Source organism: Anarhichas minor, unplaced genomic scaffold (genome assembly GCF_050575085.1).
Source record: "Anarhichas minor isolate MPS153535 unplaced genomic scaffold, ASM5057508v1 ptg000050l, whole genome shotgun sequence".
Taxonomy (NCBI): Eukaryota; Metazoa; Chordata; class Actinopteri; order Perciformes; family Anarhichadidae; genus Anarhichas; species Anarhichas minor.
This window is the reverse complement of record NW_027466496.1, coordinates 321,134-342,232: the sequence shown is the minus strand read 5'-3', so window position 1 is coordinate 342,232 and position 21,099 is coordinate 321,134. Positions and strand designations below refer to the sequence as shown.

General features: G+C 43.8%; 2 protein-coding genes and 1 non-coding gene across 3 annotated transcripts; 1 reads left to right on the top strand and 2 right to left on the bottom strand.

Annotated features, from left to right (window-relative positions):
* Positions 1-3,324: 3,324 nt before the first annotated feature.
* Positions 3,325-3,396, bottom strand: trnac-gca (transfer RNA cysteine (anticodon GCA)). The gene has a single exon. It is a non-coding gene; the product is annotated as a tRNA-Cys (tRNA).
* A 221-nt stretch (positions 3,397-3,617) lies between these two features.
* pomp (proteasome maturation protein) lies at positions 3,618-6,166 on the top strand. Its single transcript, XM_076112579.1, is given in 7 exon segments — positions 3,618-3,654; positions 3,657-3,700; positions 4,025-4,122; positions 4,489-4,549; positions 5,533-5,634; positions 5,760-5,853; positions 5,940-6,166. Coding segments are annotated over 7 exon segments (489 nt in total). The 5' UTR covers positions 3,618-3,632; the 3' UTR covers positions 6,008-6,166.
* Positions 6,167-8,772: 2,606 nt separating this feature from the next.
* Positions 8,773-18,888, bottom strand: slc22a17 (solute carrier family 22 member 17). The gene is made up of 9 exons (XM_076112578.1): positions 18,412-18,888; positions 14,996-15,099; positions 13,162-13,316; positions 12,896-13,061; positions 12,186-12,310; positions 10,808-10,913; positions 10,417-10,640; positions 9,691-9,802; positions 8,773-9,400 (listed from the first exon to the last, which is right to left on the bottom strand). Exons 1-9 carry the CDS (start codon positions 18,886-18,888, stop codon positions 9,124-9,126), a joined length of 1,746 nt encoding a protein of 581 aa, XP_075968693.1. The 3' UTR covers positions 8,773-9,123.
* Positions 18,889-21,099: the final 2,211 nt, after the last annotated feature.

Below are 21,099 nucleotides of genomic sequence, written 5' to 3'. Positions count from 1 at the left end.
CTATTCTGCTGTGTGTTGTTTGCTACATAGTCGCTTCTGGTGGAGAGACATACTTTTTCCACGTGCTACAGTCCATTGTATGTATTTGAGTTCAGGATGTTTTGTTCATTTGACCACATTTCAGTAGTTATTACTTGTCTTCTAGCAGTCTAGCTGAAACAATTATTGTTATTGGAAGTTGCATAAAGTAATTATAATCTTGTTTATTCTTTTTCTCAGTGTCGATGAGGAAGATGATGATGAAGACTGGGAGCCTCCACAGGCCTCTCCTGCTGCCACCCAACCGAGAGAAAAAAGAAAGTTACGGTATGTGTTTCATCTGTGAGTAGAAGTATTTTGCATGCTATTATTGTACTGTTACTGTTATTCTACTGCATTGTCCCATGGAGTTTTTATATTTGCATGGAGCTACAAATTGGTGAATATAATTATTATTACAGTAGTGATACCAACTCATTCTAAAACTTTTCTAACAGTCTGGATGAGGAGGACACAGATGAACCCCCTGGGCTCAGTCAACAACCGGGGCCATCGTCGTCAGTCCCTCCCCCACTACCATCCAGGACAAAGAGAAGACCTGCACCTCCAGCACCCCCCTCGAAGCTCACACCTTCAAGACAAAGAGGAAAGCCATTGACCACACCCGCACTGAGCACAGGTCGGAGAAGTGTGTCAACGACCCCATCCAGCTCAACATCAGCACAGCCTGCACAGACCCCCACTACACAAAGGAGAGGTGAAGAGGAAGTGGAGGAGACTTTAAAATGGCTTGAGACAGATAACCCTGACACGCAGCCTCGCCCACACAACTTTAGCCCTCGTCATCCAAGTGGCCCAACTGTCAGCCGAGAAGCAAAGTGGTCACCCTTCCAACTGTTCAAGCTTTTTTTCAACGTCACTGTGGTACATATTATCGTTACAAACACGAATAAGATGGCACAGAAACTGAAGGCGGCAGGAAAAAAATTCAGATGGAGACCCGTAACAAATGACGAGTTTTTCACGTTTTTGGCCATCATCATTTTCTGTGGACTGGTGAGGTGCCCTACAAAAGCTGACTATTGGAAGAAAGTACCGCCGTACAATTTCCGCTTTCCAGTGTCAGCCATGAGCCGAAATCGGTTCTGTGTCATCTTCTGGTGTCTCCACCTCAGTGACCCTGATGAGGATGTAAAAAATGAAGAGAAATGGGGAACTCCACAGTGTGACCGGCTTTTTAAAGTCAAGCCACTTTACGATGACATTTTGTTAGCCTGTAAATCATCCTATCATCCTGACCAGAGGCTGGCCATAGATGAGAGGATGGTAGCCACAAAAGCAAGGCTAAGTTTCAAACAATATTTACCACTAAAACCAACAAAGTGGGGAATAAAACTGTTTGTGCTTGCCGACATGCATGGCTACACGTGGAATTTTTTCATTTATGAGGGGAAGACAGCGGCACCGTTGACAGATGGACTGGGCTACTCTGCTGTGATGAGGCTTCTGGAAATTCCACTGTTGGGAACAGGATACCAGGTATATATGGACAACTTCTACACCAGTCCCAAGCTTCTGACTGATTTGGACCAAAAACAAATAATGGCTTGTGGGACTATGCAAGAGAACCGTAGGGGTTTCCCTGCCACGAAAGACAACAAACTGGGGAAGAGGGCCAAGCGGGGAGACATCAGATGGCTACGAGTGGAGAAGTTGCTGTTTGTCCAGTGGATGGACACCAAACTGGTGACTGTGGCATCGAACTTCCACCAAGCTTTCAGTGGTCTCAGTGCCACTAGGAGCCTGAAGGATGATGATGGAGTTGTCCGCAGAATTGATGTCTCCATTCCAGATGCTCTGAAGGACTATAATACCTACATGGGAGGAGTGGACCTTTCAGATGCACTGATAGGCCACTACAGTGTTCTCCATAAAACAATGAAGTGGTACAAAAAAGTGTTCTACCACATGGTGGACATTGCTGTGGTGAACAGCTACATAATTTACAAGGAACTTACAGTTCACAAAGGAGGGACCCCCGTGACACACAAAAGGTTTAGGGAGCTCCTTATCAGAGAAATTACCAAGCAGAAGCCTTCTCAGCCTTCACAACCAGCAACATGTGGGCCCATCTTTCCCACTGAACATGCAACAAAGGGTCGAAGGCAATGTGTTCTTTGCAAGAACAAGACACCTGTGATTTGCAGGAAATGCACCGCTCCCCTCTGCCTTCTTCCAAAAAGGAACTGTTTTATCCAGTGGCATGACCAACAGAAGTCATGAAAAAAACATATGTAGAGATGCTTGTAGCATATATTTTGTTGCCAAATGTTTGATGTTCATGGTTAGGGCATGCCTTTTATGCCTTTTTTTCTTTCTCAATAAATCTGCTCCACTTGGAGTCAAAGTTATATTTTGCATTGTTATTAGTGGTTATTACACAGTTATACACATTGGTAATACCAAAAATCAATTGAAAAGTTGGAAATTGTAAATTTTTGAGTATTTTAGCTCCAATTGATGAAATATATCAAAATGTAAAGGAAAAAACACCTTTAGTGTGTCAGAATAGCATTTGGTTACCATGTGTCCATTTGGACACATGGTTCTTTTTAGAGCTCCGCCTGGATCTCTTCATGGAAAAAACACTGTAGAATGGTCATACTTTGTCCAATCTTCTTCAAATTTGAGGCAGGTGTTCACTGATAGTGGAAGAGGTTTTAAATGCCGTACGTACTGTAGATGAGTGGGTCATTGCTGTGGCTTCCTGTGATGACAGAAAATGTAGACATTTACAAACCACATATTTGCAGACTGAATTACTCATATCCAGTTTGCAGACAAACATATCAAATCTACTGTGAAACAATAACTGCATCTGAAGAAATAGGAGACATACTTTCCAAAAGCATTATAACATTTAGTAGAGACCATCATGTATGATTGACTGTTCAATTTTTGTTGCTTTGAATGTTAGAGTGTATGCAGGAAAGAATTGTAATACAACGATCTGATGGACATTTCACTGGTGACTTCAGTATGTTTCTACTTTTCTGGCAATCATTTTATTTTGAATGAAGAATTGTATCTTTAAAAGGCTTGTGTCTTGATAGATTTTATATTGTTTATATCGACATAAACTTGGAATACTTTACTCATATTTATTTATTTATTACATAGATTTTCACAATTTTCCAAAAACTTTAAATAATGTTTCTATTAAACATATATCATGTATCAGTTAATCTACAAATATTGTACAAAGCATTAACAGTTTTGTAAAGTGTGTAGAACAGTTAATCAGATCCTTATTTACAAAATATGATGTCGCTATAACTAGAAAAGAGGGGGTACCCGGATTTGAACCGGGGACCTCTTGATCTGCAGTCAAATGCTCTACCACTGAGCTATACCCCCTTGTCCCCTCTACCACTGAGCTATACCCCCTTGTCCTTTACGGCGTCAATATAATTCGTGCAATCATCCATGAATATATGATCGCTATTTACTTTCCACTTGTGTTAAAGTATACTGGAACAGTTACACGTCAACAAATAAAAACAAATCGGCTATGAAGACGCATCGGTGCATAATACAACGGGCTTTTAAATAGCAAATTGTACACAGCACCGGTTTCTACAGGATGTGACGCAATGAAAACGCGACACAACCGGATATTCAAGTGTTTCGAAAAGAAAGTAGAAGAGACGGAATCAAAATGGTATTGTTGCAGTCTAATCTCATCTCATATAATATAATGTATTCTATCGTAACCATATCGATGACCATAATATTGTTTTCATAGTTATACACATATTTATTCCAACTCCTCTCATCTTTGTCACGTGTCACTGGATCCTCTGAAATCTCGCAACATTAGCGGTGATTTTGATTAGTCACTCAAGCTAATGCTAGCTAGCGCTGAGCTATGAGGCTCCTTACTGCCCGAAGACGATTTTATCTTTTGATATTTGTAACTGAGGTATGAGAGCTTAATATTAACAGTTGCTAACGGTGGATGTGTATCTTTATTTGTTTGTAACAGAACACTCGAGGACTTCGCTCTCAGCTGAAAGACAGTGTACCTGTGGCAGGCTTGTGTCCGCAGGGAGCTTATGGAGTGCAGGACACTCTGCGGAGCGGGTGAGACACCGCGACAATGTTATCATTTTATCCGTCAGTGTGTGTATGCTTTTAACAAATATAAAACACCATACTTGTGGGCCCTTTGTACCTGGTTCTCCATTGCATGTAGTGTCAGTATCGATGTTGAGAATCAAGAAACATTAACGTTACAGTTTGTCACACAGATAGAAGATTTTCTACTGTAAAATATCCTCCTAATCACGTTTCTTGATATTAATATCCGTGTCTATATAGTTATAAGTTTCATAAATTCATTGTTGGTCAGGTTATATTTTTGATATTATAGATATAGATTATATACATGTATTGTATTATGTACATAAAGCTGATTTTCTTCTTCGATTTGTTTCTTTTGCTCCACAGCTTTACCAGCGTAAAAAATGAGCTTCTTCCAAGCCACCCGCTGGAGCTGTCAGAGAGAAATGTGAGTAATCTGAATTGTGAGCAGTTTAGATTAGACGTCTTCTCAGGACTGTGTGGTTGTGTACAGAGTCATTAAAAACTGCACGCTATGGTCCTTTTTGACTTGTTGTAGTGGGTGTAAGCTCGGGTGGATCTCGTAACACTATCGATGGCTCGGTTACATTTAGGTGTCCCCTTCAGCGTTGCCAGTGTGCCAGCTAGGCCAAGGTGATCTAATTAAGTAGCACTGCTATTTTATATGTTCTTCAATTACCTGTTTTCCCAAACTAACAAGATGGCACTGACATCAACCAACACTAGGGATGAGTATCGTTAGGATTTTATCAATACTAGTACTGCTATCTATACTGCTTATCGGTTCTGTTCCGTATCGATGCTCTTATCGGTTCTTTTTGATTATTTTGTGAGGGGGAAAAAAGACAATTAATTAAAAGAATCAACATTTCTTTGTTATTCTGATGTAAACAAATAGTCTTTATTGAACGGCAACAGCAGAAATGTTTGAATAACTCCCTATTGTTGACTATACTATGTCAATGCCAACAACAAATGTAAATCTGAGAACATTCCTACAGGGAGGAGTATATTATTATTATTATTATATAAAGATATATTTAGAGTTGAGAGGCTCGGTCCTCTCCCGACAGTAAAGAAACATTTATTGTTACGGTGTGTTGGCTGGAGTGGTAGTGGGACTAGCAGCTTCAAAATAACTTATAACAACACAGCTGCTCCCTTTATTAAAAAATATGTATAAAACAACTCAATATATTGTTGAATGTTGTTGTTTTTTTCAACCTGAGTCTGTCAGGGAGCTCCTAAAATGGGTCTGATCAGGGCCCGAATATCTTTGATCGTAACTACACAACAGATGGCCTTGTTTTATTAGTAACAAGCAGATCAGTAGCAGTAAGAACAGGGGAAAGTCTAATGGTGGAAATGTGTCTTTCTTTCAATATATTTGTGTGTTTCTGTGGTGTGCAGTTCCAGCCAAACCAGGACAAGATGAACTTCTCTACACTCAGAAACATCCAGGGCCTTCATGCTCCGCTGAAACTGCAGATGGAGTACAGGGCAGCTAGACAGGTAACACACACACACAGGAGCTGCGCGTCCCAGTAATCCACCTCCCCAGTTCCTCCTTTGGCTCCTCTCCCTGTTTATTGTTTTTAAGTCACCCTTCTCTCTCCGTTACTCCCTCCTCCTTCCAGATCCAGCGCCTGCCGTTCTTACAGAGTTCAAACCTGGCTGTGGACATTCTGCGAGGCAACGACGAGTCCGTCGGCTTTGAGGACATCCTCAACGGTGAGAACGTCACCCCTTCACCGTCTCACGACCATTCGCACAACTTGTCTGAATATGACGTCTAACCACCTGCTCTTATTCTGCAGATCCAGGCCAGAGTGAGATGATGGGCGAGCCGCACATGATGGTGGAATACAAACTGGGACTGTTGTGAAGAAAGATGGACGCACAGCTACACACACGTAGATTTAGGTTCATTATTTGTCTGCATACATTTGTTTATCTGCTGTGTTGAAACAGTCACTCAGTGCTGTTTTTGTATGATTCCAATCCAGTTGGTGTTTCTAATAAACTTCATAACCTTCCTCTAGAAGCTGGTTTATTTGACAAATGATTTAACTTGCAATACAAAAGTCATCAAATGATCTGAAATTGTGCAGTACAGCCAAAAGTGTTGAGGTCTTAGATGTTGGATCTTCATACAACTGCTATTCTTCACAGTTTGGGTTATCTGTGAAGATGAATCAGTCATTTTAATAGCTTTCTGTTTTAAAGCTACACTGTAGCCGTTGTAGTAATTAGTTCCACTTTACTGATAACATGCATTGATAAGTTCCACTCATGAACGCTGTGACTGAAGGTGTTTGCACTGCTGTTATCAGCTGCTTGAAAGCTACGATGAGGGTTTTCTGTCCACGATACTTTTTGTTTAATAATCAACTAAATGAGTCCTTTACAGTGCAGACCTGTTGCAAACCATCTATGGGATACGTTCTTAAATAACTACTGATCATTTGCAAGTGTTCATGTGCTGGAATTTGATTGCACATATGAAGTAAGAGTAGATTTAGTATCCAATATAAAATAACTGCAGCGTCGTGAGAAACATTTATGCAAGTTGGTTGCGCTTATTGTTTTTTTGACAAGAGAATTGTACCATGTATGGCAAATAGGCTACTGGTTATTGTGTAGAGTAAAGCACCTCATAAATTAAAAAATATATATACCGGTATTTAAAAATAAAAGTCATGAGTCATAATTTATCGGAAAAAAGTCATAGTATAGTGTCATAAAAATAAATGAAAAAGTGTAAGTATAGTATGTCGAAAAAGTCAAAGTATAGCATGAGGAACAACATAATGAAAGTCATAACAAATATATATAGTATATCCAGAAAAGTCATACTTTAGTGTGTCGACAAAATGTACAATAGTCTTCTTAAAAATGTCATAAAAGTCATACTATAGCATGTCGGGAAAGAGTTTTAGTATAGTATGTCTAAAATGTCAACACAATTTTAAAACAAATCAAGGTCTCAGTGGACATAAAGAAACCCTTAAAGGCCCCACACGGAGGAGGAGCTAACCTGGGAAGGAAGTGTACACAATGGTCCCGACCAACAGTATGAAAAATATAGTTTTTGTGATACATAAAACATTTATACTAGATCATAAATACCAGTCAAATATTGATATGACATCACAAATACACAGTAAATACAGACACCCATCTAAACCATCAGCTCACATGATTCATACAAAAAAAAAAAAAAGCCCAAGTCTCGTTAATTTAACCAGTTTTATTTGACATTAAATCAGGCTATATAGTTAACTGCATCATACTCATTGAACAGCTCATCAGTGTTGTCAGACATAATACTACTAGTGATAATAAGTATCAGTGTATATTTGTTAGGACTGGTTGAGTGCAACATACAGAGTGAATAAACTACTAACAGAGGACGAAGCCGTCGGCTAAAGTGAGCGTCCTTCCTCCTCGACGCCAGAGTCCAAATGAAACACGTCCCGCTTCCTCGAAACACGACGCACCCATCAAAATACACCGGGATGGGTTTTTTTTTTGAAGCACTGAAACCGCCATGCTTTGGTAATTCTCCGTCGAGATTTAACAATATGCAACAAGGCATCAGCCAGCGCAAAATAAAGAAGCCATGAAGAAGAAGAAGCACATCCTTTGGTGCGCGGTCGAGGATTTGGAGCTTCTGAGGCCCTCTTCAGCTCCCACTGAAACCTCGTGGAGCACAATCACCGGGCCCGTTCTCCAGCATCGATGAACATTCAGGCAACATGACAAGACAAACCTCCTTCAAAACTTCCACATTTAAGTGCTGAGAAAAAAATACAAATGATGTGCCTGGTTACACAAGTCACCGTTTAAAGTTCTGCTGTAGTTTGTTTGTACCCGTCTGTTCTCTTACATCTGAGACTGGTCATCTAGAGAGGTATTAGAATAGTCCTTCAAACATGTGACAGTTTACAGCTTCACTGCTGGATCAGAGAGTCGGATTCATCTCAATCCTGTTTAACAATATTCAGCTTAATACTTTAAAATGATAGGCCTCTGGATAATTTATCGATTATGCTTAATAACAACATAAATAAGACATAAATATTGCTGGCTCCAGGCCAGATTCATTTTTATTTGTTTTGTTTTTTAGCTTCTGATCCCAAAATTGATATCAGTTGATTTACGCTCCTAAAACTGTCTCTTACATTTTAAGATTTGGGTGAAATGAACCACCGTCGTCTTGAATACGAATGTTTGACAGAGCTCTGCACCGCTGCACAGCGTACTGCACTGAACAGTTTCCAGCCCCCAGAAGCTAAAGAAACCGACGCTAGAGTATTTACACGGCACCCACACTCCATCGAGTCGTACAACGTTGGAGAACTGTGGTCCACATGGGAGACTTTTACCACGAGTGTCACGGAAAAGTATACAAAGCTGACATTGCTTTGATTTTGCACTTCTAGCTGTTGTCGTACACAGCAAAACACGACAAAAAACAACAACCGCTCTATGCAGGTTAAGACAAACGCTTGGCATAATTTGCGACTGCTCTCGGAGCCACCGGTCTGGAGTTGTAAGCGGCTAACATCTCTACGACAGACGCGTGGCGGGGGGGGGGGGGGGGGACAGCGTGCAGCAGTATGCTGGTGTGTCACATGACGGGGGGGGATCACCTGCCGTCTGGTCAGGAGGAGATGACGATGATGAAGACTTCCCTACATGCATCTGTGAGCGTTGTGTGTCTACACACACATCTCAGTGGCAGGAAACAGAGGATGGTGACGAGAAATGGAAGCTCGACCCAACCTGCCTGCGTTTGGAATGACTAACGGATGATATGTTAAGGAGCTAACGCCGTCTGATCACGTTCATCGCCATCGTTCATGGTCTGTCCACAGTCGTCTGCTCGGCCTTCCTCCTCCTCTGCATGAACACAATGGATGTGAATGTTCTGGCTGCAAAAGTTGGTGATTTGAGCGGAGTCCATCTCACTCTTTCGGGGGTCTTTTTTTTTTTTTTTTAGGTCTCTGGGTTGGGTGTGGCCAGCAGCGGCACATTGTCCCGCCTCCTCCTGCCCAGCGGGGGGCGCCTGTACTGCTCCCCGTCGGCCAGCGTCTGGGGCAGCGGCTTCCTCTTGCTCTCGGGCAGCAGGAGGATGGACAGCACGGCCAGCAGGGCCAGAGAGGAGTAGACCACGTGGTGCAGGAAGTAGCCGTAGTGGTTCCTCAGGTCCATGAGCGGGGAGGTGAGGCGGCCCACGCAGCCCAGGGCCAGCACGGAGCCCACGGCGGTGCCCCTGTAGACACACACAACTTCAGATTTGTCCAAACGAAACAAAAGTGTAAACATGTTTTTACCTTTGGAAAGCGCTAGGCTAGCTGTTTCTAGACTTTATGCTAAAAACATGAACTATTCTAGCAATGTTCTGTGTTTCTCAGGTCAGATTCATTTTGGCAGCACTAACGAGCTGAGCGGGAGCATTTTGACAGAGACAAAACATTAACACAATACCAACATATTTTCACTAAACTAAATAAAGCAAGGCTTCTATAACTTTTAACATCCGCGTCGCTGTGTTAGCGTTACCTGATGACGGTGGGCATGATCTCTGCGGTGAAGAGGATGCAGAGGGAGGCGGTGGCCTGGGAGGATAAAAGACCCAGCGCTGAGAACACTGTGATGGCCGTCTCACTCAGGTCTAAAGGAGGAGGAGGAAGAACAAGTTCGATGAAGTTTTTCAGTTTCTGATGATATATCATGATGAACTAATTTCTAATGTGGAACTCAAAATATTCATATCCCTCAGCCTGTGTTGCATGATTAAAGCACAGCGCCTGACACCGTTTTGACTTTGCTGCCGCTGCAGTGCCCTACATTAACTGAATGTCATACTCGTTTTCATCCACAAGGGGGCGACTGACACCGAAGCAACTGTGAGTGTGTTTCTACAACCGGCTCTGGAAAGACAAAAGGCACCTGGAATGTGTTTTTCCATTAACAGAGCGGACCGGTTTGCTTTTAATCCATTTCATAATGCATGAAGCACGAGCCCAACAGGACGTCAGTGCTGTATAGATGACCTAATATGAACACAAAGCTGAGCTTAGCATCAAGTAAACTAACTTTTACTTTCATTCCAGTCAGGATTTGAGGAAGGCTAATACATACGAGGCTCACTTAATGTCTCTACAACAACAGGGGAGATGGAGGGTGACTGTGTCCACCTTGTTGTCAAAGACTACAACCAGCTCTCTTCATCTGACTCTAGATAGACCTGAGGAGAAGAATCTCCTGCCGCTAAAGCCTGCTTACACTCCATGAGTCCCAGGAGGATCAGAGAGGCCAGGCCCGTCATCGTCATGGAGAGGAGCAGGATGCCACGGCGGCCGCACCTGTCTACGGTCGCCCAGAGCAACAGCCAGGCCCCGCCCCCTGCGCACACAGACAGCAGGTACGTCCAATAGAAGCTCGGGGCCGTGCCTCTGACGTCACCTCGGAAAGAGCTGTAACAGTGACTGATGCCGTGAGAGATGAATCTGAAGGAGGAAGGAGGAAAACACAAAGATCGAGCAGTCGCGTGTTTATGAGCGGGTTTAAATAGAGAAGTGGTTCAGAGTGGGAGAACGTGTGAGAATCAAAACACTGAGGAGGAAATATGAGACCGCAGCAGCAACGAGTGTGTCGAGAGTGTGGGAGGACTTACGAGGTGAAGCCCAGCACACACATGTTCTTCCAGATGTTCCTGCTGTGGAAGAGCTCAGGGTAGGACAGGCGGGGGCGTGAGGAGGGGGCCGGCTCTGAATCCAGCTCTGCAGCGGACGAACGGGACAAAAGAAGCGTTTTAATGTTCAGCTTAACGACACAGAGAATGAAGACCGGATTCTCTTTACAATCAATAGCTCACTGTCAACTGTATTCACAGGACTCGAGTTAAATCAATGCTGTTGCAAATACTTTTAATCAAATAGAGGTTGTTTGATACTCTGGCTGCACCAGGCTAAATACAAATTGATTCCCAATTTAGCCTTTATTAACAGTATATAAACAATACATTATTTATAACACTATATACAATCTTTACCACTTTGTATTTTAGCCATTTAGTTGTTTATTTATGTTTTTGTCTATGTATAGTATGTCATCAGTATAGAACTCTGTTAAAGTATCCGTAACAGATTTTAATAAAAGCAAAAAACACATTTGAAGAAAAGAATGGTTTTTTGAATAGAATTTTGCAATTGTTATTATTTTTACACACATAGCGGTGAGATCTATGGAACCCTCAAAAACAGAGGATGTAAAGCCAACGTCAACAACTTTAACTTAAGGGGGCAACGATTCACTAGACAAGAGCAAACGATTCACTAGACAAGAGCAAACGATGTCACTACCTGGGACAACTGTTTACATATGAACTGTTTGTAGGTGCAGGTCATCACACTTTATCATGACGCCATGTGTCTTTAATAAATCATGAACTTTAATTAAGCATCATTACCTACTCTTGGCAGTGGTGTGAGATAGGTACTCGTGTTTTGAAATGTGCCGAGTAACTCATAAATAATGCCGCCTTCATGAACTGAACATCCATTCAACGCGACAGGGATGCAGGAAAAACGTGAGCTGCTCTCAGTGTGAGCGAGAATACGAGCGCATTCACACCTGTAGTTGGGTTCATCATGATACATTGTTGCATTTTAGTTCTGATTTGGTTCCCACAAGTACACGGATGTGCACATCTTTGAGTAACTGATTATATGAATTAATAGCTATTATTAGAATGCAAATCGACTGCACGTTATGAATAATGAGCAACAGGGAGAGACAGGCCTGTACCCTTTTGCATGTTGCCATTTAACTGGTGCGAACGTCGGGGAGTGCACGGACGCGTGCATGAGGCGTCTCAACAATGATTCAGGTTGTATAACTGTGTGACCGCTGTCGCGCACTTTTTAAGGGACTTAATTTACCTGACAAAGTACACAAAGTCGGCTGTAAGCACAGTAACCGAAGCAACCCGTTTTGGTGTGAAAGCCCCCTCAGAATCTAAACTCTGCACACACACACACACACACACACACCTGTGAAGCTCTCGTCGTCCCTCATATCTCTGTTGGAGTTTCTTCTCTCAGTGAAGGAGTTCATGTCCGCTGATCTCTCCGACAGAAGGAGCCAGCGAGGAGACTCTGGAAACACCCCGGGAATGCTGCAGAGGAGACCAAACACAAGTCGGGCTCACTCTTTTGATCTTTACCGACCTTTACCGAGCACCAAAACACACATTTGGAAAATAACACACGTGCGTCACAAAGAATTCCTTACTCCTTAATCCAGCTTTGCTTACGAAACCGCAATGCATTGCTATCCATCAAACTTTAATCTCTGTTAATTTGGTTTTGAACCCGAAGGCTTATCTTCTAACAGAGGTCTTAAGAGGGACTGGGGACCCGAAACAAAGTGGTCCTGATGCATTCCGACATGAAGTCAAAGGCTCAGTGTGACGTGGGGATTGGAATCGATACGATCCAAGAAAGCTTCCAGCAAGTCAGTTGGCATCACGGCACTTTATCAAAAGACTATCGGCTTCCTTCACTCTCTCGTCACTGCAGTTTCACAGGAAAATAAAACAAATGTACATACTTGAGACAGTACGGACACACAGACAACAAGAATATCTAAACCTGAAAAGACAATGTGGGGAATCAAAACCATGAAGCTGAATATGTAATAAGAGAATCACCGGAGGCTTAGAAACAAATGAGGACGTGCAACCAAACACACACACTCATACCCATAACAAAGGAAAAGTGTCAGTGGGGCGGCGCCGGCTCCCAGCAGGCCCCTCCAGGACTGGCAGCCCAGGGCGACGGCCAGTAGGAGTAGTTCTCCGGCTACGGTCGTCAGCCCGGCCAGCATGGTCACCACCAGCCTCAGAGAGGGCTCACACAGCTCCAGACCTGCCGAGTCAAAACACAACGTCAAAGACTCTGTCGGTTTAACGGATCTTTCCACTCAAATCAAACGCGGTGCGTCCCTTCAGACGTTTGAAATACTCACGAGTGATGTACAGCGTGAGGTAGACGCCACCGCTGGCTGCCGCCAAACAGAAGCGCATGACGATGAAGATGGAGGGGTACGGAGAGACGCACACCAACACCCCGAACACCACCGACAGGGTCAGAGAGGTCAGCAGGGTCTTGGACCGGCCCAGTCTGCAGGGAAACAGAGATATGCTACGTTACGGAACGACACACTACACATGTATTATGACAGCAAAAAAAATGAACAATGACTACAAGTTATTGATAAATAAAAATGAGATATTGTTGATTCACTATTCTAAAAGTATTTTCAGTCATTTTATCATCTAAAAGAAAATCAAATCAAGACAAAAACATGAAAACCAACAACAGCAATAGATGATGAAGTAAATGCTAAACACCGGTTTCACATGTTTAAATATTAACAGCAAGAGGGTTGGGAACAGAAAATAGGACAACGGCCCACTGTGAATAGAAGAGATAAGATACAATAGAGAACCATTAATACCGTTCCCACATTCATAGTTTCATGGAATTCACAAATAAATCAGACAAAGTGGCAACAAGATCAAATGTTTCATTAAATTCACACAATTTTAAGGCTGGATTTTTGTCAAATTGAATTTACATTTTAAGATGAATTCTAAGGTGCAGATAACCTGTTCAAATATGACATTACCTGCATGTATTAAAACTTTCACAAAGAAAGAAATAGAGAATGAAAAATCAGCTCAAGTGTGGAGCACAGCTGATCACTAAATGTGATGATTAGACACTTTTCAGCTGAATGCCAAAGCAGCATTTTTGTTTCCAACGGGCGGATGAGCCCTGTTCCCTTTTCTCCCGTGTTCCCCAGGAGGCAGCATTCATCCACTCGTCTTAACAAACAGATGCTACGCTCAATTGGTCAGCAAATTAATGAAGGCTGTTAGCCGATTAAACTGGCATCATCCCCCCCCCCCCCCCCCACACCCCCCACTCACACACACACACAACTACGACTACCCCCGTGTGATTTTCAATCTGACAACACAGGCCGGATCCATTATGTCAATTATGGGATGTGCTCGGGTTGTGCCTAATGCAGACTGCCGAGCATGAGGTTGTCGGCTCTGGCAGAGTAAAACGTGCTCAAGAGGTTTACACTCTCGGACATTAAAACCTTTCTGCCGTGATCGCTTGTAGTGCAGAAACCATTTTGAAATAAATATGTAATTGTGATTATTTGAACTGACATTGCAATATGATTTACGATGTATGAGAATAATGATGATTTTCCCATCGTTATTCTCATTTGTATTGAAATACATTTTGCGGGGATCTTTGCCAAACAAAGATGTTTTCTTACAAAGGAACAGTGTGTGGTATTTAGGGTGTTTTATTGGCAGACGTGGAATATCATATTAATAACCATGTTTTCATTAGTGTATAATCTGAAACAGCTTAGAAGGAGCCGTTTACATCTACAAATGGAGCCGATCCTCATCACAGTTGCACCACCATGTTTCTACAGCAGCCCAAAGACACTTATGTGTAGAAAAGTGGTTGTTGTGATACATTCTTTCACCATCTACTTGTACGTTGTATTTTGTGTGCGTAAGTGTTCGTGTCTGTGTGTATTTTGGTCGTGAGGTAGTGAATCTGCAACATAAAGAACAAGAGACGGAAGATTGAGGAACAAGCTTTCCAAATCGACCCAGAGTAACCTTTTAACAGAACTTCTGCTGGCCTTGCATGTTTTGTCTTTTCTACAGATGACAGTCTTCAGGCTGCAAGAGTGTGAGTGTGACTGTGTGTGTGTGACTGTGTGTGTGTGTGTGTGTGTGTGTGTGTGTGTGTGTGTGTATTACCTGTCAGAGGCAAAGCCCAGGCCGAGACAGCCAGTCAGGACGCCCAGGATGAAACACACCTCCTCCACTGGGACCAGCCAGTACTGACCACACACCAGATCCCACTGGACAGCACAGACCCGGGAGGGAGAGAGACAGATCAGTTAGTTATCATATGTTCAGGTTAGGCCAGCAACATACTGTACATGTTCGGGAACAGGAAGTCATCAGGTAGACATCACCACACATACAGGAGAGCAGAAGGCAGGCTGGTGAACACAAGGCACAATGGGAACACTCAACCAATAACATCCAGATGTGCACACACTGGAATAATGTTTCATTAACATTACACTAACTTTTCGACCCCGGTGCCCAAACAGGACTGCAACTAAAAACTATTGTTATTATGAATTATTCTGACAACTATTATTGGTTTAATCGATTTGTCAAATAAAGGTGAGAAAGGGTGAAGAGAAAAGAGTGCGCGGTGAGGTCCAAACACCCAAATACATTGAAAGCTTTATCTATTACAACGACAGAAAACCACCAACTGGGCCTTCAATTCATCAACTGATTACCAGAGATGTCTGCGATTGGTTTTCTGTAAATGAAAAGCTTTTTGTAGATCAAATTCATATTATTCTTTTCACCAGTTTCATTTATTCATAGTCCAAATTATTACTCAATTACTTAGATGGTGAAAGAAAATCCGTTTCTGGTCCTTCTTGGATGTAATAACACTTGTATTGTACATTATAGTGTAGCCACATGGAAAGTTAGCAAATGTGTTTTTAAAAGAAACACACAGAGTTTTAATCACATTAAGCCGACCAACTGACTTGCATTAACAGCTGAGCTCTGCTAATGTCGCTGTCTGCTGGCCGCTGAAAGCAAAAAGGATTTTAATGATCCAGAGAGGGAGAGCAGAGGGCCGCTGGTAAAAAAAAAAAAAAAAAAAAAAAAAAAGGCCTTACATAATTAAAGCCCTCGCACAGAAACATAAAAGCCTGTCACATAATATCAGCCGTCCTACCGCTGAGGCACAGAGACACGACAAAGCACACCAGCCGGGTAAAAGGGCAACATAGCAAACCACAGTGCTCATACGGGTGGAACGCTTTGGACAACAGGAGGCGAGTAACATGTAAACAAACGGCTTCGTAAACTCCCCAGACTGGTTTTTGGAATGAGGCTCACGCACCAATCAGGTATGTCCCTTTGGAAAGGCCCGAGACCCGAAACCATTTCCTCCTTATACATTTCTGACTGAAACTGCTGCTGCTGCGGGATGCTGCTGCAGACAATAAATCATATTTTGTTGTAACTTGCACAGATAGATAGATAGATATATAGATAGATATATAGATAGATATATATATATAGATATATATACAGTATACCCAAAACAGCCAGATATATCAAAAATAGAACTACTGCTACATAAGTACTATGACATTATTGAGGATTGACAAATGTACGTAACCTCCTGCTGTATTATCAGCGTACTGACAGGAAGTGTCTTTGCATTAGCCCATAGATTCAGATGTTAAGTGGAGTTTGCCTCCAGTGAAGTGACACACTGTTTATTGATCAGGGGCCTTCCTGCTTCCTGCTCAGCAAAGCGAAGCGGCGCTGGAGGAACAGATCATCCTGTCAGCAAAAAAAAAATAAAAATACTTTCTGAGTTAAACTTGATTTTAAAAAGAGCCAAAACGTGTCCGTCCGCTCGTCCGTCCGTCTGACTCTCGGTATGTGGACGAGACTGAACGGCCGCTACCTCCTGTATGTCTTTAAGCTCCTGCTAAATGCCTCCCTCGGCAGCGTTTACATATCGCTGCAGTGATGTGGGTGGATTACCAGCGAGCCGCCCTAATGCCACGGACCGGAGGGCTGGGCGTGGCTCCCACATCAGCGGACACCAGGAATGAAAGCAGACACACAGAAGTGTGAGCCGCTGGCTACGCTCTGTTAAAAGACGTTAACGAGAACAAGTTGACGTTTTTACTATGAAATCCAGCTCTGAGAGGAAATGCATGTTTCATTTTGTGTAATCCTTTAAGAACATCAATTGTGTAGTTATGAGCATAAGAGGCGAAGAAACCACCTGAAGTTGTTGATACGAGGTGAATATCATAAGTGACAAAACACTCACTGTTCCACTTCAGCCTATCGTCAGCCTGCCTGTGTGCTGATTAAATAAGGAGCAAGTTACAGTGGAAAGGTTAAAGAAGTTCAGATCCTGAGAGCAGAGATGCAAAATGAATGATTGAAGTTCTCCAATCCCTGCTTTGTAAACAGTTACTAAAGTGCCCACTGGTGAGACATTCCTATGTTTGTTTATGTTTTATTCCATTAAGTAAAAAATTGCTTTTAGACCTTTTAGATTAAGATATGTTTACCTCGATGTCCATTCATTTAAGTACACTGTCTCCCTCTATCTCAATGGTAATCTGGCTGTGAGCAGGGATCCTTAGCGACATGTTTACAGTGATGCAGGTACAAAGACACGGTCTGATGAAAAACTTAAAAAGAGAACTGCAGGATACTTTCTTTAACTATCGAAATTGATTCAGCTGACTCAGACTTATTGTGTTCTTCCTTCTCAAAACCTGGTGCCTAAGTTACCCACAATGCCACTCGACCACCGAAGGTTCAGTCGGAGATTTGGGCGTGTTACGCTAGTAGCGGTGGACGTAAGCTTCCTGCCCGTAGCAGAGATGAGGAGCAGACCTCAGAGGTCTGGGAAGCTCACTTCCTGCTCCCACCACATGAAGACACAGACTGAGTGCATGAGAGACACCATCACCCTAAAATGAACAGATCTGTGATTGTTTTTCTTTCTCATCATGTGATGCTGTGGCTTAGCGGGGCTGTGAATACAGCATCAGACTGTCCTGGGATTAATCTCAGTGACATCATTCTCATATGACTACCCCAAACAAAAAGGTACGACGCACATTCAGCACCTGCATCAAACTGGTGGAAAATGTTATCAGGGCTCTTCTGAATCTCTGACGTTTGGAATTGAATGCACCAACAGAAATGAGTTTTCACAACAACTCCTGTCGCCACACAAGCATAACACAATTAAACTTAAAAAGCAAGTAAATTAAATGCTACGATGCATTATAAACTAGCACGAGCCAAGGCTCCACAAGCCACCAGGAGAAGACCTTTTTATAGTGCCAATTTATAGGTTTAAATTATGTGCAAATAAAGTTTAGCAAGGGGTTGCAAAAGGGGAGGCTGCATGCTCAGCAAGGCCCTCCTGTGGATAAATGGGGGATACAAATGAAACAACTGTTTCAGCATTTCAAGGCCCTAAATCCATACATAAACAAACAAAAACAAAAAAGGTAGCCCTCCCACAGAAAGCCCAAACAATGAACCAGGCCAGGACCATGATTAAGGAGGATCCCAGGCCGGAGCTGTACCTCAGTGACGATGTTGTTCCTCAGCCCTTCCGTGACGTTGTAGTCCCAGCCGGCCTCGCAGTCCACCACCGCAGACTGGCTGCCGTTGACATACTGCTTACACTGGGACAGGCCCCCGCCGTCCCCGGGCCTCTCCCCCTTCTGCCAGGGCAGGGAGGCGTTCAGCACTTCGGGGGACGGCAGGGGCCCCGGCAGGTGGCAATGGTGGGGCTGCGACAGGGTGATGAGGGGGTCGGAGGAGAGCAGAAAGGCCAGGAAGAGGCTGGGCAGGATGGAGAGAGCAATCAGGACCCTCTGCTTCTTCCGGCCCAGAGCCAGCACCATCACCTCCCCCGTGGGAGGCAGCGAGGGCGGGGCGGGGAGCGAGGAGGAGGAAGGGGCCGGGGAGGAGGGAACCGGGGAAGAGGGGAGGGACGGAGGGGGAGCGGGACACGGGGAAGGGGAGACCAGAGGGGGAGAGTCCGGGGATGTCATCATTAGATAAGGTTGAAAGTGGAGAAGGGAAGGGGGGGGGGGGGGGGTTGTTGTGATGGTTGGTCACCCAGGCAGAGGGGGAGAGACGTGGGAGAGCTCTGTGGAAGAAAAGAAGTACACAGAATTATTGTATAGTTTGAACACCCAACGCGGGGACTGACATGTAGCTAGATATTACACAAACATAATGGCATCACATGACACATTTTGACTTTAGTCACTCGTGTGTGTTCACCTGGTAACGCCCGCTGTGCTGAGCCCACATGTTGCACGGAAGTATGTGGAGTGACACTAATGTGAAAGTTCACAGTAACGTTGCATTTTGTCCAGAGTAAGAGGGGGGACACACTGGGTCCTTTCACGGGGAGACTGCACCATTTTAAAAATATACCGAGCGAGCAAATATCCGCCCGGAGATTGGTACTGAACAGAAGAATGCTGTAACCGTATGGGAGCAGATTATTTACATAATCCAATCCTGTCCAACCACAGAGAGTCAAACTACTGCCGGGTTAGGAGACCGTACCTGTGTACTAGAGAAGGTGACGCAAATCAAACTAGAGAAAGAGAGCTGAAATCTGACATTTTATAGGTCAGATAATCAATCAATAAAGAAGATGATTAATTACTGTTTTTAATGCGGTTTATAAAAACACCACTGGTTGGTTATAGGCCTAAAACAAAGCTGTATTTGTCAAGATCCCAGCTGTTATCCAGAATATAGAGTGTCCAGTCAAGCTGCCTTTAAGTGGAGACAGAAACAAAAGTACAATTATGAGGAAAAGATGGGCAGAACCCCCCTTTAAATAAAGTGTAAAGGGCCCTTCCCTCTCTGTGTTACAGGCGGCTCTCTGCGTGTTTCCCGGTCGGGGGCCTGAATGTGAACAACCTGTGCTTTCCTCAGCCTCCTCCTCTGTCGGTGCACATGGAGCTCCTCTAGCAGCCAGTGTGGCCGTGTTTTCTTTGCACAGGGCCGGGGGGGGAAATAAAGGAATCCCACAGGGTTACATAAGAGCTTTTACACGAGGGGGGGGACGGGGGGACGTGGAGGGAATGTAACACACAGGGGCTGGCTGGCCTCTTTGGAAGTACTGACACAATACAAAAGAGAGAGAGAGTGTGAGGAGAATAACATTACAATGTATGAAGCAGCTGGGCCAGGCGGGTCGTACCGGACTGACGAGACTCACACCTGCCCCCCCGCCCCCCCCCCCGGTAGATTGGTCCAACACACAGCGGCTGTTAAAACGTCCGTCTGGCATTCAAAACAGACGCATACTGTTACTCACCCTTTTACAAAATGTTGTCCACTGGTAGGCGGAATGCTACAGCCCGTTGTCTTTTCCAAAACATCCAAAGCATTGCGGCGCGAGCGGGGAGACAATTGAGTAGAGGGCAGTCTCGCCGCATTCACCGTGTCTCCTCGGCTCCGTCGGTTAAATGAAAAGACATGTCTGTCCCGGAGACGTGCTGCAGCCTCTGAGAGACACCAGAGCTGTGGTTGACACGAGCAAGGACACTGGACTCCTGTTAGCCACTTGGAGATGAGGTGATGCTAGACTCCTCTCCTACCGGTTTTTTTTAACCTTACCGGTTTAGTCCTGGTTTGTGGTTTCTGCCGACATTACACAGAATGATTAAATGAGGTATGATTGTGTCCGACATCACCTTAAAGGGAAACGCGTCGTCAGTCAGCCAGTCGCGGACAAAGAGCGGGTGGAAAGCTGCATCGGGAGAAGCCTGTTTATAGAGACGAGCAGCTCCGCCGGTGGCGGTACACTTCGTTACAAGTCGGGTAACATCGTCAGAGCGACGTCCCCTCGGCTCACTGCTGTCAGAGGTCGTGTATGATGAGGAGATACGTCACTCGGCTATACATTATTCATTTATTTATTGACCGTTTGTTTGGCCTGCATTGATCATTTTCGTTTATATTATTGTATAAAAATCATTGTTAATTTTAACCATGACATTAGATATTGCAGATATTGTTATTGAGAGAGGATAACAGAGAGTACACCAGACTCATTCTTTAGGTCTTGCTATAACTTGATTTGCACAAAGCTACTAATTGCTTGCCTTATGATCTATATAAGGTGGTGGAGAGGAGGACTCTGAAGAAATTATTATCCACATTGGACCACCCTCTCCGCCACCTACTGCAGGGGCAGCGGAGCACTTTCTCCAACAGACTGATCCAGCTCAGCTGTCACA

Bases quoted from the DNA above. Each gene is read 5' to 3' on its own strand.
- slc22a17 (XM_076112578.1), bottom strand. From the start codon at position 18,888: ATGATGACATCCCCGGACTCTCCCCCTCTGGTCTCCCCTTCCCCGTGT. The intron at 10,914-12,185 runs GTGTGTGTGTGT...CGTCCGCTGCAG, and splicing joins GGACGACGAGAGCTTCACAG to AGCTGGATTCAGAGCCGGCC. The intron at 9,803-10,416 runs GTAAGCAGGCTT...CTCCTCCTTTAG, and splicing joins CCTCCTGGGACTCATGGAGT to ACCTGAGTGAGACGGCCATC.